This window comes from Psittacula echo (genome assembly GCF_963264785.1).
Source record: "Psittacula echo genome assembly, chromosome: 4".
In the NCBI taxonomy this organism is placed as follows: domain Eukaryota; kingdom Metazoa; phylum Chordata; class Aves; order Psittaciformes; family Psittacidae; genus Psittacula; species Psittacula echo.
Window position 1 is genome coordinate 70,514,402 of NC_137738.1, and position 15,115 is coordinate 70,529,516.

The following is a 15,115-nucleotide window of genomic DNA, read 5'->3' on the forward strand; positions in this document are numbered from 1 at the left end:
GCACAGAAGCCTGCCCATAATAAAGCAGGTACAAAGACAATGTTCAGCTCCTAATGGCCTTTTAGGCTGTTAATCAGTTTGGTAGCTGCATGTGCCATTTAATAAGCAGAGTTAAGTGAGATTCTTGCCTTGAAGGAGCTGCCTGGCTGAACTAGGACAGAAGCTGTAGTCATGGAATGCACCAGAATGTGGGCAGGCTGCTCTCTGGCATCTGCAGTGGTGACAACAAACACAGAGGAATGATTTTCAAAAACACTTAAAGGAGATGGTCATTCAAAGAGAAAGAATGAGATTGGGGGGGGGTGTTCAATGGCAATAGGCTTTGTTTTGGTTGTCTTACCAGAACTTACCTGCATATTGGATCTGGCTTGCAGTTACTTCTGTGTTTTCTCTTAACTTACAGAAAAGGAACAGGAGTTGTGGATCTTTCAGAAAAGAAAGACCTCTCATTGTTTTCCACTGTCATGCGTAGTGATGGGACATCTCTTTATATCACAAGGCAAGTAAGCCCATCTGTGTTTATTGCCACTTATTTTGCCAGTAAGCTTTTGTATGTGAGTACATTTGTAGCTGATAGTACAGATTTTGAGGCTTTTTATTTCTGGGATGGAACACCTTTGCTAATGAGTAATTGTAACTGGAACTATAAATGCAACTGTGCTGGGATAAAAATGGCTCAGGAAAAACAACTGCTTTTAAATATTTTTCCTCCCCTCAAGCAGTCAGTTAGTAAATCTCCTCTTTCTCCATACTTTGTCCAGCTACTGACATTGAAAACAAAGCTGGGATCTCTTCATCTAATAAATACCTGCCAAATAATAAAGATTTTAGAAAGATCTTTGCTTAAAATGTTTATTGACAGCGCGATGCAGAAGAAAATGGCTCATTCAGCCATGTCTTCATTGATTCAGTGGACCACCAGCAGTGTAACATCAATTTTAGCACTGCCTTCTCATCAGTATCAAAATTCCACTTGGGTATTTTAATATGGAAGCCTTAACAGTGTCTTTGTGCCGGTAATGTAAATAAATCAGATGTCTAGCCCTCGGGGTTAGGTGTGTACAGCTTTTCAGGGCAAGGGTATTATGGAGATGCTGCAGTCAATCTTGAACATTAGGGAGCTGCTGAATCCTGTAGCCTGACAGAGGCAAGGCTGCCACAGATCCATGCCCACAGGTTCAACCAGTAGTAAGGTTGAGCACCTGTTTCCAGTAAGGCACACAAACACACACACGTATACACACACAGCCACCCAAACAGGGCATCAAAGACAAAACCACTCAGCACAGTTGGCCTCATTCTTTCCTCTCTGAGTAGGATGAAGATCTATTAGTGTGAAGAAATACACGTTATTTTTGTGTATGCATATATACACACACCTATGTATGTGATATAGGTTATCTACATAAGTAATACACATATGTATTGTATGTACAGACTACGTATGCACAATGTATATCCCTCCAGTAGCTGAACTTCAACACTCCAGCTGGCCTCTGGATCCTCAGGTCTCCTCAGTTGCTGGCGCCCGGGCATGTGAGCCCCAAGGCCCACATCCCCACTCTAGTTGCTGGTATAGGTGCAGTGTATCTCTCTATTAATTGAGCTTAGACACACAGTCCATCCAGCAGCTGGCCCTGGATCCTCACTCTCTGCTGCTGCCTCATACATATAGACACATGGAAACAGGCAGGTCTCAGTCAACCCCCAGACTCCCCGATGCCGGTAGTTAGACTCCTGCTCATCTTTGAAAGCACACACTTAACCTGGCTGCCAGGTACAGCAGGCTATTTCAGCTTGGCATTTATAAGAGCACGTAGGGACAGGATAAGGGGGAATGGCTTTAAACTGCAAGAGGGTAGATTTAGATCAGATGAAAGGAAATTCCTTACTGTGAGGGTGGTGAGGCACTGGCACAGATTGCCCAGAAAAGCTGTGGCTGCCCTATCTGTGGCAGTGTTCAAGGCCAGGTTGGATGAGGCTTTACGCAACCTGGTCTAGTGGAAGGTGTCCGTGCCCATGGCAGGGGGCTGGAACTAGATGAGCTTTAAGGTCCCTTACAACACGAACCATTCTATGATATTTTAGGGACTCTTCATTAGGGACTGTAGTGACAGGACAAGGGGTAACGGGTTAAAACTTAAACAGGGGAAGTTTAGATTGGATATAAGAAAGAAATTCTTTACTGTGAGGGTGGTGAGGCACTGGAATGGGTTGCCCAGGGAAGCTGTGAATGCTTCATCCCTGGCGGTGTTCAAGGCCAGGTTGGACAGGGCCTTGGGTGACATGGTTTAGTGGGAGGTGTCTCTGCCCATGGCAGGGGGGTTGGAACTAGAAGATCTTAAGGTCTTTTCCAATCCTAGCTATTCTATGATTCTATGATTTGCTGTCCATCACATGTGGGTATGTGTTCCCTCACTCCAGTTGTTGGTAGCAGAGACACTTTGGTCCCTGTAACTGACCCATGCTCAGATTTCAGTTGCTATCACCTAATTTCACTTAGCTCCAGTCCTTTCAGTTGCTAGCACCACAGATGCATGGCCTGTACGAGCTATAGTTTGCAACTCCAGTTACTGATACTCAGATCTCCAAACAGGCATGAACACAGAAGAAAGAGCCCCTTGCCCAGGAAAAGTTTGAAATGGAGTTTAATGCAAAGACAGGACAGATTGTGCTCATCGGGTGTGGGGCACAACCAGACAAGCATACTGATGAGCAACTGGTTTACAAACCACTTGTCGTTTTGACATCTTCTCCCTATCTTTTGATATCTCTGGTTACTCCCCTAAGCATCCCATGTAAGTCTTGTGCAATTGCAAAATGCTTTTCCCTTGCATCCCATGTGTCCCATGTCCCTTAGGCAGTAATGTCTCCCAGTCAGAAGGTGGTCTGGGGAGCTGTTCCTGGTAACCTCTGGGGCTGGTTTCAGGCTGGAACATGGGGCTGATGGCTCTCCTGTGACAGTCCTGGGAGGGGCTACAGCAAGGTGTTTTCCTCTCTACTACTTTGTGTCTGTGAAGATTAGCCAGAGAGTTTTCCAAGAGAAGGTTATTTCTCTCAAGTCCTAGTGGATTGATGGTCCCGGTAGACAGACAGAGACCAGACTTAGCTCTGCACATAAATACTTTCTTCGGTAATTTTCATAGCTAGTGGCTTACAAAAAACCTCCACCATTTCAAACACATCATTAAGAAAGTATACATGTCCTCTTTTTTGTGTAATCTGCACAGGGATACCTTTAATCAGGCAGTCCTCTCCCCAGCATAAGAGTAGATTCTTTTCCCAAGAGGCAGATAATGAAGTATGTTTGAGTGAAAGTCCAAATAGTTTTTTGTTACCTCTTTCAGAGATCTGGCTGCTGCTATAGACCGAATGAATAAGCATAGCTGTGATACCATGATTTATGTGGTAAGTAATTCTAGATTTCGAGCTTGACTCTCCAGTAATCCAGGGGGGCTCTTGCTTGCAATGTGACTTCAGCACATGGTATTTTTGGCAGGGAAATAGGTGCCCTCACTGCCCAGCAGCTGTGCCTCAGTGTGGCAGTGTTTCTTGGTTCTGTTTCAGTTCACAATGGATGCACAAAATGGTTTAAAAATCAGCTCTGGAGTTACTGTCTTAAAAAATTCATTGCAATTGCTGTTAAAGAAACTTTCACTCAATTGACACTCTATATAAGATGTTGTAGTTAATATTTAACAAGTGAGGAAAACCTTTTAGTGTTACAAATGGTTGTAAAACATTAATTTAGAAAGTAATGATCTAAAATGAATCTAAATCTAAAGTCCTAATATCTTATCTGAAATGCAAATTTTTATGGCTTTGAACAGTGCCTTGATTTCATTATGTAGAAATTGCACATAAAGTGCAGCTTAATCAATCTGGACAGAGAAGCAGTTGTAGGTAGAGAATCTGGTTATATTTCTCAGTTTGATTTTATTTGCTTTTTAATAATTCCAACAGTTATCAGTAATCATAGAATAGTTACTGTTGGAAAGGACCTTAAGATCATCTAGTTTCAACCCCCCTGCTATGGGCAGGAACACCTCACCCTGTGAATTCACACACAATGTGAATGAATAGCAGGTTTATCTCCTTATTTGTGTGAAACTCTTTTTTGCTGTAGTATTACCAAGGACATATCACAGAATGCTTTTACATCTTCTTTTTCTCAGATTTAGAAAGAAGTCGTATTTTGAAAACCATGTTCTTTTAGGTGAAGTCAGTTACTAACATGGAAAAAAATGCGTGTTGTTTGTGGTGTGTTTGGTAATGCCCATGTATCTTCTCTGGTACAGCTTTTTCAAAGGCAGTATAATGTGGCAAATACCATGATTCAGGGGAGGAGGAGAGATCAGTAACCATAAAATTACATACACGAATAGTTTAACATGTGACTTTCAGTTAAGTTACATTCTTCCTTTTATTTTAGTCTTCAGGAAGATTCCAGTAGCTTACCATTCCCACATGCGGTCATAGAACAGGCATATTTTTTGGGGGGGAGTTGTTTGGGTTTGGTGGGAAGTTTTTTGCTTCTACTGACTGAAATGTTCACTATCATCAGAGAGCAGTGTGGCTGTGAAAGTGCAATGAATTAGGAGTTAAGGAGACCGTTTCCTGTGTAGTTCACAGGGGTAGGTAATTATTTGTATTGGTTATACCATGAGGCAGTAGGGACAAAGGTAGAAGGAACAGTTAGAAAGAAAGAAAATAGTTGGGTAGGTGTTCTGCACAAATGAGGATGTGGGCTGAATGGAGTGAGCCACTGTGGAAGCAATAGTCTTGAGTTGGCTGGTTGCTTATAGTTGAATGCCAGTAACTGTTTACTTCCTTGCCTGGGCCTCTTTGATCTGCCCCCAGTCCAACCAGATATGCAGCAAAATGGGACTGTGATGCAACCAATGTCTGTTACTATCAATGTCTCATTCCAGTTGGGAATGATAAATTAGCCTGTCTAGTCCTGTTTCTCTTAACCTTGCATAGGTTGCAGAGGTGTTTTTATGACACCGTTAGTACTTTTACTAAGTACTTTTTCTGAGGGCTGAGAATGTGGGTCATAAAATGAGAGTGCAATAACATAAACTGTCAGGAGAGTCTGTGGGACAGAACTGTGGAACTGCCACCTGGCTGAGCCTTGCTGCTGTTCTGTGGCACTACTTTGTCCTGAGTTAGGACTTCAGGGGTGTAAATGAGAACACCAGTGATTTTAGTCTTTAATTATTAAATACAAATGCATTTCAGAATCCTAATCTTGTTACAAGGAAATTAGATAGAGGCTCTTGAGTCTTACTTCATAAGATCATCTTATTTTCATCAGATCCACTTGTTTAAAAGAACATCAAACTGGTTTCTGAGTTGTAATGCTGCAAATCAGTGCATTCAGTAATTTATATTAAAAAAAATCTGACTTGTTTCATAAAAATGCAGTGATAAAGCAAAATCCTAAAAACATTTTAAAATGGGTGACATGTATTATTAAAGAGGTACTAAGATTCCATTGAATGTTGCCCTCCAGGCAGATGAAAACACTTAGGTCTATGCGGAATTAAATATAATCCACACTGTCAGACTGCAGACTGCTCCCCTCAATAACAGTTTTGGAAAAAGTAAATTACTTTTCTAACCAGATGCAAAATCCTATTGCCATAGATTCCAGCTCTTGCACTTTCCAAGTCTATCCTGTCTTCATAGGTCTTAATTCTGCTTCCAGTGACTTACTAGCATAGTTTCTGTGGTGTTATGTGTTTGTACGTTGAAAGTTAATCCTTATCAAATTCGAAGTGTTTTCTGATATGCACCTATTCCATTCCTTAGACAGATAAAAGTCAAAGCAATCACTTTCAACACTTGTTCCAAATACTGAAGCTTATGGGTTATGACTGGGCAGAAAGGTATGTACTTACGAGTCTTACTGGTATACCTGTTTTTCTGTTTAAGAATGGGTAATATGTACATTGGAATTCCAGAGTGCTTTTTTGTCCACCTGACACTGAGCTGTAGCACACATCATGTAGGCAATTTGAATGAAACTAAGCTCCAAGGTGTGCTGCTGTTGTGCAGATTATGAACCCTAGAGTACAAGCAGACGTTTGGCCTGTAGGACCCAACTAAAGCAATAAGGAGGAAAAAAAGCCATCAGAAAACAAACCCTCAGAATTGTGTACAGTGTGACACCAGCCTTCTCATTCCGTACCTCTGGTCTGCTTTAACTGTGAAGTTCTGGCTGCGAAAACCAGCCCTGTCTCTCATTTCACAGGTCTTTCTTAACTGGTTGATGTGAAAAAGAGAAACAATCTTTCAGAGACGTTACGGCATAGCTCCTGGGGTATTGTGTGATCATATATTAAATTATTACTTCTTAAGGTATGGTATTTTAGCAGCAATTTGAATCTGAGTTTCAGTCAAGCTTCAGGCTTGAAATATTTACTGCAGAGAAATGTATCCCTGCTGTTACTCACTGTGTTTACTGGCCTTGTTAGCAATCTGAGCAAAGGTCAGTCATGGATCTGCAGACTAAATCATATTCCTCTCTGATAGACTGCATGTTTTTGTGGTTAAATACAGGATTTTAGCTTTCAGGAATATTATTCTGCCTCCTTTCTCAGTGCTTAACCCAGGATAATTTTAGTGCAACTTTATGGATCCAGAGTAATGCTTGGGGTTACTGTGAGCAGGAGCAATGGAAGTTTTATTATTAGCGATGATTAATTACACTTTTAGCTTAATGTTCCCACAATAGAATTATTATCACTCCCTTTCTAATCTTATTAACAGATCTGTGTTGCCGCAGTAATTTGATCTGTCTACATCCTGCCTCTCCTCAGTTTATTGCATGGAGTCCTCTGTACTAAAGCTTAGTAGCAAAAGAGGTTCCCGAGAGCACACAAATGACCAGGTTATCGTAATTCTGATCATAATTTTCCCCTTGTATAGTAAGTATGGAGCTTTGGTTGCTGAAATGCGAGTTACTGATTCTATCACCAAGCTTCCCACGTCACAGCACTATTTATTCAGCTGTTATTGCTATTTCCTGGTAGAGAATCCAGCTCCAAACAAACACACTGCAAACATTTCTCTTGATTAAAATGTAATTTTAGGTCCTGCTGCTTTTCACCACAGGTGCCGGCATGTGTCTTTTGGTCTAGTGCAAGGGATGAAGACTCGGAGAGGAGAAGTAGTTTTCCTCGAAGATGTTTTAAATGAAGTTCGCTCAAGGATGTTACAAAACATGGCTTCTGCAAAAAGTTAGCTACTTCAGGTTTTATTACCTTCTTTCCTGTGTTGATCAAAACTGTGTCTTCTTTTCTACCCTTCACTTTTTCCTGTCTCAAACTAATGGCAGTGATATGCTCTGTGCACTTTCTGTATCTCTCACAATATAAGCAGTGTTAAAATAATCCTTTGCTACTCTCTGAACTTCCCTAAATTACAGAGTTGCAAATTTTAATATCCAGTGGCATTATTCCATCACACTTTTGCACAGTGAAGGAAGTACCTGCCTTTGGGGGACAGCAGTTGCTTTTTTTCTGGAGGGACAAACTAGTCAATATTGTGGTTGGGGCTGGAGTTCAGGGAGCAGTCAGATTTCATCCAAAGGATTTGTAGCTCTGACAGTTTTCTCTGGCAAGACTGACTGTAGCTTGTCTGCAGCTACTGCCTTGTCATCTTCCCAGCTTCTTAGGACTATTTCTGGAGTCCCCAGGAGGTCACTGCTCTGCAGTCCAACCTGCTGAAGGGGATGTTTGCCCACACCTGGGGCTGTGGCTCTAGAGCCCTTTCTTCCTGACACAGTAAAGATTCGAGCGGTTCCCAGTGAAATGCTGCCCCCTCTTGTGCTTTCTGGAGTTACTGAATGTGCTCAATGAACTGAACAGGTTAAGTAGTGTGCATCTTAGTTGTTCTGCCTCCTCTGCTTTTTTAATCCAGATAATTTTGCTTGTAGAGTGGACAGGGGGAAGGCAGGCAGGCAGAATGATACAAAGGTGACCACCCCATATTCAAACCAGTTTTACTGTAGAGAGAAATGGGGCTTAGAACTTCAGTTTAAAGGTTAGTAGCATAGCTGAGTGCAAAGCAAACTTACTTTACTGACATAGTAGAGGTGCAGACCCACATTCCATTGTGCAACTAGTAGGCAGAAGAACAGCTAAAAGAAGTGATGTGTTCAGGTGGCACTGTAGCATTAACCAGAGCTTATCCATTAGCTCCTAAATTCTACCTGTGCTTGTAGAAATTTTCCAATTATATTTGAATTCCTGCCTTACTTCCCATTTGCTAAATTAGAAATGGTAAATCTTGAGGAAAGGCTGAGACAATAGCCAGTCTGAGACTTCTCAGGGGTATGAACTGTCCCCACATATTTTTTCCCTCTACTCTTCTCTCATGAGATCACACCTGAAATCCTGTGTCCAGCTCTGGGGCCAACAATTCAAGAGGGACATGTTGAAGTAAGTCCAGAGGAGGCCACAAAGACAATCAGGGCTGGAGCACCTCTCCTATGGAGACAGGCTGAGAGTTGAGCTTGTTCAAGCCTGGAGAAGAGGAGGCTCTGAGCAGCCTTTCATTATATGAAGGGAGCTTATGAGAAAAATGGAGAAAGACTTTATTACCAGGGCCCATAGTGATAGGACAATGGACAATACTTTCAAACTGAGAGTAGATTTAGACTGGAAGGAAGAAGTTCTTCCCTGTGAGGGTGCTGAGGCACTGGCACAGATTGCCCAGAGAAGCTGTGGCGGCCCCATCCCTGGCAGTGTTCAAGGCCAGGTTGAACAGGACTTCGAGCAACCTGGTCTAGTGGGAGGTGTCCCTGCCTGTGTCAGGAGGTTGGAACCAGATGATCTTTAAGGTCTCTTCCAACACAAACCATTCTATGATTCAGTTCAGATTCTCTGAGTATAAGCAGTTTAAATATCTGTGAATGGTGTGAATACTCCCTAAATGACATCCAAATGCTCCATTAGCCATTTCTTTGACTGTTTATGCCTCCACATCCATTGGAGATGTTTTCTATCAATTTTTAAACAAAATCTGAACTGCCCTGTCATTTTTTTCCTGATGTTAGAGATTGTCTGTCTCAATTGCGAAGAAGAATTCAGTGTAGTCTATCCTGTTGTAATGAACCCTTCCAACATTAAAACATGCATTACACATACTAGGAGAAGTGGAAAAAAGCCTATCTGAAACAGCTGTATCCCAACTTTTAAGAAGGATTTATATCCTGGACTATTTGCTGTATGCATCCTGACAATTTCTAAATTGCTAGTTCACAGTTATGGAAGATCTGCTGTTTTATTGGCATCTCCAATCTGAGCAAGGGAGCCATTATGCTGCTACAGACTTATGATTTCTTTTTCTCTGTTCCTCTTCAGCAACCAAAGAGATAGAAGACCCTATAGAGACAGCAGAGAAAGTTGGCCTTGCAGCACTAATAATTCAGGTGAGTCTGAGTTGCCTCCTGAGGTGTTTGCATCTTCTGTGAAAAGTTCAAAATGGAGATGGAGAGCCATATCCAGGTGATGTTAATTTATTCTCCCAGGACTTCCGGGGCCTTCTGTCATCTGATTATCAGTTTAGCTGGGACCGAGCTCTTCAAAGTCGTGGAGATACAGGTGTGTTCCTGCAGTACACCCATGCCAGACTCCATAGGTAAGAGGAGCATTTGTGTGCAGAAGTACAGTTTGACATACGTTTTAACCTTATTAACTTCTTTGTCAATTGGTAGTGTTAACTCCTTCCCTAAATATGATACATACTGAGACTTTCCAGAAGAGCAAACCAACTAACATGAAATTTCTGCCTCATTTCCACAGGGTTGAGATAAGTGTCCATGTACTTCTTCAGTTCTAGGAACAGCCTCTCTGTGTGCTTGGTGTCAGTGATGAAGAATGGTGGCCCTAGGATTAAGGAAACTGATTTAGAAAACAAAATGCCCCTACTTGTAAGATATACCACATCACAGAACTTAGATGTTTTAGGCTCCTGCTGTAGCTAGTGAGGGTTTTTTTGATCACTCTGTTATTTCTCACTGTTGTAACCAAGTTGTTTTGACTCAGGTCAAACACTTGACGTATTTAATTATTTCTAAAAAGAATTTCAGAAGAGTCCAGTTTGAACAGTTGTATTGATTACAGTGATCTGTCAGAGCATTTCTAATGCAGACATTGATATGGATTTTCATAAAAGCATGTAAGGTACCTTCCTGTATCAGGCCAAAGGCCTGTACCAACCTAGTGTTCTATCTGAGGCACTGGTAACAGAAGATGGTATTCAGGGAGATCCTGCAAGCCTCATCACTCTCTGTGGTCCATTCCTCTTCTACTCCCTTATCGTCTAGGTATTGATGGTACTGAGGTATCGTTACTGGGGTATTGGTGGCCTCCCTAGTCCTTTCAGCATCAGCTTCTGGACCTGTTGTCCATGCAGATCTCTAATCCTGTTGATCCAGAATGGCTAGCGCAAATTTTGTTCTCTTGGTTTGAAATCAGCCAGTCTGTCTCAGTGTTCTATTCAGCTTGAGCAGAAGATGCCTACCCTTTTTACTTTAAAAATACAAATTACTGTTTTTCTTGTCCAGCTTTTCAAACAAGAGCTTTTCATCCAATATTTGTTTTTTTGTTCTTACATTTTAGTTTAGAACAGATGCATGGGAATGAGCAGCTAACTGACATCAACGTGGCGTGCTTGCAAGAGCCAAATGCCATCTCTGTTCTTCAGCATCTTCTCAGGTTTGTCTAGTTTTCTTTCCAAATACCAGGGACAAAATACCATTGTCTCTGAGACAGTGCAGAGGTTCCCCTGATTTTTGTCTCTCACATCTGTAGCACAATGCTGTAAAGGAAGGGATCTTCCCTGTTTCAACAGTGCCCACCTGGGACGTGCTGACCAAGATGAGCTGCTGAACGCACAGGCAAGAGATGTAGCTTACTAACCAAGGGAATGAGGAGTGCTCCCTCCCTGCGGCCATAGCTCTTCCATGACCACTGAGCCCTCACTGTCAGAGCTCACTCCCAGTTTTCCTGCAGCTTGCCTTTAAAGGAGGAGGAGGCTGGGGAAGGGAAGTTCAGCTTGGGTGTGCTGACAGGAACAGAATCATAGAATGGTTTGGGTTGGAAAGGACCTTGATATCATCTAGTTCCAACCTCCCTGCCATGGGCAGGGATGCCTCACACTAAACCATGTCGCCAAAGGCTCTGTCAAGCCTGGCCTTGAGCACTGCCAGGGATGGAGCATTTATCACTTCTTTGGGCAGCCCATTCCAGTGCCTCACCACCCTCACAGTAAAGAACTTCTTCCTTTCGGCTTGTTACCAGTCTCCTGTTGGACATCGAGCCATTGACCACAACTCTTTGCTTGTAGCCATCCAGCCAGTTCTTTATCCACCGAGTGGTCCACCTATCAAATTGATGTCTCTCCAATTTAGAGACAAGGATGTTGTGTGGGACAGTGTCGAACACTTTGCACAAGTCCAGGTAGATGACATCAACTGCTCTGCCCCTGTCCATCAGTTCTGTAGCCCCATCATAGAAGGCCACCATAATTGGTTGGGCAGGATTTCCCCTTAGTGAAGCCATGCTGGCTGTCACCAACCACCTCCTTGTTTTTCATGTGCCTTAGCATGCCTTCCAGGAGAATCTGCTCCAAGAGTTTGCCAGGCACAGAGGTGAGACTGACTGGTCTGTAATTCCCCGGGTCATCCATTTTCCCCTTCTTGAAAATGGGGGTTATATTTCCCTTTTTCCAGTCATTGGGAACTTCACCTGACTGCCATGATTTTTCAAATATGATGGCCAGTGGCTTAGCAACTTCATTCGCCAGCTCCTTCAGGACCCATGGATGGATTTCATCAGGTCCCATGGATAGATTTCATCAGGTCCCATGGACTTGTGCATGTTCAGATTCTTAAGATGATCTCAAACCTGATCCTCCCCTACAGTGGGTCTTCATTCTCACAGGATAGGCCTGAAAGCTGAGCAAAGAAGTCCACTCCTGACTTTTTAATTGGAAATCTATTCAGCCCCAGAAGTGTTGGCAGCTTTTTGCAGGCTGAGAAAAAAGAGGATATGTACAAGTGGACAGCAGAACACATGAATAAGAAAAACGGATCTCCATGACTCTGCCTGTGTAATCCAGTTTAATATCATCTTACAAAAGTTGATTTTATTCCAGGACTATGTAAACCCACTTTGGTTTTGTATTTTCTAATGCTGCAAGCTAAAGGGAATCCTTTAGCTACTTAAAATTCTAATCTGCATTTAGTAAAAGCAGCATCCTCTCAGGGATGATTTTGACTGCCTTGTTTATTTAATAGGTATTTTTTTGCTCCTAGGAACTTACAGTTAGTGTTGAAATGTAAAACCAGACAGAGTGTTCCAGGAGCAAATACAATTCTTGTGTTCTCTTTGCTCTAGCCTGCCTTCTTGAGCTCTGCCATCTACAGTGCTTGCATGATGAGAAGCAGAAGTGATCTCCTTCAATAAGTGAATGAGGAAGAAATAATCAATTCTGGACTAATTACATGGCTTAGGTCTGGTTGGGAAGATTGTTCATGTTGACTCTGCCGTTGCGTTTGTTCTGACTGAAGCTGTCTGATGAACCTTTTATCTGAGTACACCTTCCAATCCCTTTAAGACCAAACAACCCTCTTCTTTCTTCACAGGTATGATGAGGTTCTGTATCAGTCTTCTCAGGATTTGCAACCCAAGCACATTGTCAGCTACCTCCTCACACTTAGGTAAGGTGATTGCTGATACTGGCCATCTATCTCTGGTAGGGACAGATGTTCTTGAGCTGGCTTTGCAACCCTCACATCTGCACTGCTTTGAAGAGCAAAAGCAGTGGGAAGATGTAAATTTGTGGGACAGTTTCTCTGGAGCAGGTAAGGTATGAAGTAGGATAGCAAATAGTGTAACAGATTGAGGCTGGAACCAGCAACAAAGGAGGCAGACACTAAATGCTTTCAACAAAAAAGGATCCCATTGCTGTAACTCAGTGTCTGAACCCCAAATCACAATGAACTAATTCTGTCTTAAAGAGCAGATTTGAGTGATAATAATGCTCTCAAAGGTCAAAATTTCAGCTAGGAAATTCTGTCCAAACCCGTTTAACCACTGATCTCAGCCTATGTGTTGAGATGGACGAAGCATATTACTGTAAGTTATACAGCATATAACTTAGCTCCATAGGGACCTGCCTCTTTTTAACAGCACTGTGAAACACAGGGGAAGACCTGGAACAAGTGGTAGGCATGTGTATGGGGAAAGCTTTAATGAATTAAGGAAAATTGCATAAGGAATCTCACACCTTGGGAATGACAGGGCATGCTTTGGAGGATCTTTCCAGACCAGTTCGGGTTTTTGTGTGGGTGTGGTTGGTTTGTTTTCATTTTGGTTTGGGCTTTGGGGGTTTTTTTGGGGGGAAGGTGTCAGGGATGGATTGGTTTGGGGTTATTTTACAAGCATGAAGGTGTTGATGGCGTGCCCTGATAATATACAGACTTAAGAAAACCATGCCATCCCTCAGCCAGGTGGAGATAAGTCTCTGGCATGCTGCAGTTGTGGCTCTTCCAGTTCTGCTGCTTTTTGTAGCCCATAGCTCTCCTCTTGTCAAGAGACTTGCTTGTTCTCAGCATTCTCCTTGTGTTTTCCATTTCAGCCATCTTGCAGCTGTGGCACATAAAACCCTTCCTGTGAAAGGCAGCGCCCCTAAAGTAGCGCAGGTATGGCACAGCACAGGGCTGTTATGTGGCTGGGGTCTGAGTAGGGTGTCCTTTCCAAGATAATGCTCCCTTGGGCTTTGCCAGCCTAGCTGCGTAATCACTGGGGTGAATACACACCTGCAGGCTAACCATCCAGCAGGCAGGCTCTCCTTTGGGAAGGCAGGGACTGCTGTCACTGCTGGGTCTGCTCTGCCTGATCTTCTGAAAACACAAATCTCCATAAGGACAACTGCTCCAGACCCAGTCAGAAGTAAACATTTGAGCAAGTTAACTCACTGGTGAATTTCTGATGGTTTCCTTTAGTGGTTTTGTAGGAAGACAAGAGAATGAGGAGATAACTGACTCAATCTCCTCCCTCTTGCCACCTACATATCTCAACTATTGGAGTTCCAGCTAAAGCAGAGGCTGACAGCTGTTAATCTGCAGTTCCAAGTATATGAAAATTATTTTCTACTCATCTCCCAGGCAATGTGTGACCCCCTAACAGCTCTGTAAATGATAATACTAATTACGCTGCCTCTTTAATCTATTTCAAAAGCAAGTATGTATCTGATTTTGGTAGAAAATCACATTTAAGTGTTGAGCTGTGTTGTGGGGGGAAAATCTTCAGTTTTTCAGTTCAGTGGAATTGATGGAGCTGTGCTCTGTATTTGAGCTCAGATGCTGTAGGTATTCGTGCCTTTGAAGACAGACTAAGCCAGGCCAAGCTACAAGGAAAATTTCAGTGCCTTACCCTGTAAAAAAATTGTAAACATCTTACAGTGTAACAGCTTTCAAGAACTGTTTTTCTGAAGCAGGATTGATGGAGCCTTTCCCCAACAGCCAGCTGTGTAACAGCTAAGACAGACATTAGATAAGGAGGAGTGAAATTTTCAAAGCAGCTCACAGTTGCTTGACAGCCTCTAACCCAGGCACAGTGAGGGGAGGTTTTCCAGCAGTATCTGCAGGCTGTAACAGCTGCTGGGGCAAAAAAGATTTTCCCTCTCTAGTCATTGCTAGCTCTTCTGCAGGCAGGTCCTCTGGTTACCTTGCCCTGAGGGTACAGGACTGGGCAGAATGCTGCTTTTCAGCTTCACTTCAGAAGCAGCCTGACAGAAATGTCCCTTTGTTGACCCTGCAATGGGCTATCTACAGCTGGTATGAATTCTGCCAGTATTGGTATGTTACTTAGATCATGTGTAGGTCCAACTTCCAGTGCTCTGCATGGGTACAGAAGGATGCACCTCTGACAGGCTGCTCCTAACTACTGTCCTGAGAAGCACATTCTGTTCTGTGCAATACTGTAAGCTGATGGCTCTTCTTGTTTTCCAGGCAAGGTGCTGTCTCTTTCAAGCTGCTCGCTCAGTTCTAGCCAACGGGATGAAACTTCTTGGCATCACACCTGTAACTCAAATGTAA

At 42.8% G+C, this 15,115-nt stretch overlaps 1 protein-coding gene across 2 annotated transcripts in view; it reads left to right on the plus strand.

The window, feature by feature from the left end:
- Positions 1–15,115, plus strand: part of RARS2 (arginyl-tRNA synthetase 2, mitochondrial) — a gene marked incomplete at both ends in the record, with an annotated part of 37,241 nt that extends 22,126 nt beyond the window's left edge. Inside the window, 10 exons of one of the 2 annotated variants that reach the window (XM_080616787.1) lie at positions 344–499; positions 3,348–3,408; positions 5,815–5,891; positions 7,120–7,244; positions 9,372–9,439; positions 9,539–9,648; positions 10,632–10,727; positions 12,659–12,733; positions 13,654–13,717; positions 15,029–15,115. In XM_080616787.1, coding sequence (XP_080472913.1) covers positions 344–499; positions 3,348–3,408; positions 5,815–5,891; positions 7,120–7,244; positions 9,372–9,439; positions 9,539–9,648; positions 10,632–10,727; positions 12,659–12,733; positions 13,654–13,717; positions 15,029–15,115 — 919 coding nt within the window. The remainder of the gene's footprint in view (positions 1–343; positions 500–3,347; positions 3,409–5,814; positions 5,892–7,119; positions 7,245–9,371; positions 9,440–9,538; positions 9,649–10,631; positions 10,728–12,658; positions 12,734–13,653; positions 13,718–15,028) is intronic. The other variant, XM_080616788.1, reaches the window with a different exon arrangement.